This window comes from Branchiostoma floridae, chromosome 5, assembly GCF_000003815.2.
Source record: "Branchiostoma floridae strain S238N-H82 chromosome 5, Bfl_VNyyK, whole genome shotgun sequence".
Lineage (NCBI taxonomy): Eukaryota > Metazoa > Chordata > Leptocardii > Amphioxiformes > Branchiostomatidae > Branchiostoma > Branchiostoma floridae.
In genome coordinates, this window is record NC_049983.1 from 27,280,557 (window position 1) to 27,282,090 (window position 1,534).

The window sequence follows — 1,534 nt, forward strand, 5'->3', positions numbered from 1 at the left end:
GTGTACAGGTGAGTCTTACCTGGAACAGGTACACCTGCATGTCACTTAAGGCCTTCTGCAGCTCAGCGATCTCATCCTCCCGCTGTCTCATCTCATAGCCCAGTTTGTGCTGGAACAACAAAGTCACAACATCAGTAACAATATGACACTAGATGTAGTACACCCGCCAGTGCAGGTTTCTTCACCAATAACAGGTTGGGTTCAGATCAATCAGAGACTTCCAGCTTAAGTTACCCTGGTGAGCTAAACTACATACATGTAGCGTTTCTTGTAAGTGGCCTGGTTTGTTTATTTGGCCTTTTCCTCTTTTATTCATCTTGTTTGCTTATTGTTCAGGGCTAGTCTTTACTGACCTGTTCCTCGTACGTTGCCTTGTTTGTTTGTTTATTTGTTTATGGTAAGTGTTTACTGACCTGCTCCTCGTACGTTGCCTTGTACTGGTCCAGTTTCCTCACCATCTCCTCGTGATCTCCATCAAACTCTGCGATCTTCTTCCTGGAATGGAGAAAATAAATGAACAAAATTGTCTTCTGGACAGGAAGGCAGAGATGTGTCTATGATATATAGCTAACTGAAGATTTTTTTTAAAAGAAGGACAAATGTACACAGCTTTGATGTATGGGGGAAAACTTGTCTGATCATTTCTACAATCAAGTATGTATAGTATGAAGCAAGACCCGTCAGACGCTTTCCTCCAGAAGATTATGGTCTACCAAGAGTATGTGCCTGCAGTCAGGCTGGTACCTCTGTAATACGGAATACACTGTGTTTTATTCTGTATGAAGTAATTGTCCATGTGTCCTACTCACCTGTAGTACTCCAGGAGCTCTCTAGAGGGCCTCAGGTGACCCAGCCGCTCATTGACTGATGGGATAGGTGAGTCATCATCATCTGCAGTGGGAGTCCGGCCCCTAGGGGGCGTCGCTGTGCTTCTGCCAGGAGACCTGGCCAACAAGCCACAAAAATTATCAGTATAGTCTTGTAGCAATTTAAGTTACTGAGTCTGTATTTTTGGTCCTCATTGACATGACAAGAACTATTCAGAGAACCAAAGTACACAATGTAACTTGGAGTCAATACAAATGACGAGGCCCCTACTACTGCTTATGATGATTTCATTATTCATATAATCACAACACATGATTGATTCAATGTGCACATACAAATTATGTACATTAATATGAGTGAAAAAATTGAAATTCAATACCATCATCATTCAATACCAAATGAGGGAAATATTTAAATTATGCACATGTTGCTGATCGTCTAGACGTCTACTCTGTACTTCCTTAAAGTATATAGCCATTGTGTATAGAACCATCATGTCTTACAAGTTACAACTACATATAAAATTATCTGAATAATAACTGAACACAACTTTTATCAACCACATACGGGTTTTCCTTTCTATAATTTTTCAAACTTAAAGTCGGTCGAATGGCTTTGGTTTCATGAGAACTGTTCAACATAAATGTATCTGTCACAGGGGAGATGGAATCCAGGGGGATTCGGAATCCTCCTAGGGGAGATTGGA

The 1,534-nt window shown here is 40.9% G+C and overlaps 1 protein-coding gene across 1 annotated transcript in view; it reads right to left on the bottom strand.

Moving 5' to 3' along the window:
* The window catches only part of LOC118416399 (coiled-coil domain-containing protein 77-like), a 28,312-nt gene that overhangs the window by 19,838 nt on the left and 6,940 nt on the right, over positions 1-1,534 (bottom strand). Inside the window, exons 2-4 of the mRNA XM_035821496.1 lie at positions 810-944; positions 414-495; positions 20-109 (exon numbers count right to left, since the gene is read on the bottom strand). Of these exons, the coding sequence (XP_035677389.1) occupies positions 20-109; positions 414-495; positions 810-944 (307 nt within the window). The remainder of the gene's footprint in view (positions 1-19; positions 110-413; positions 496-809; positions 945-1,534) is intronic.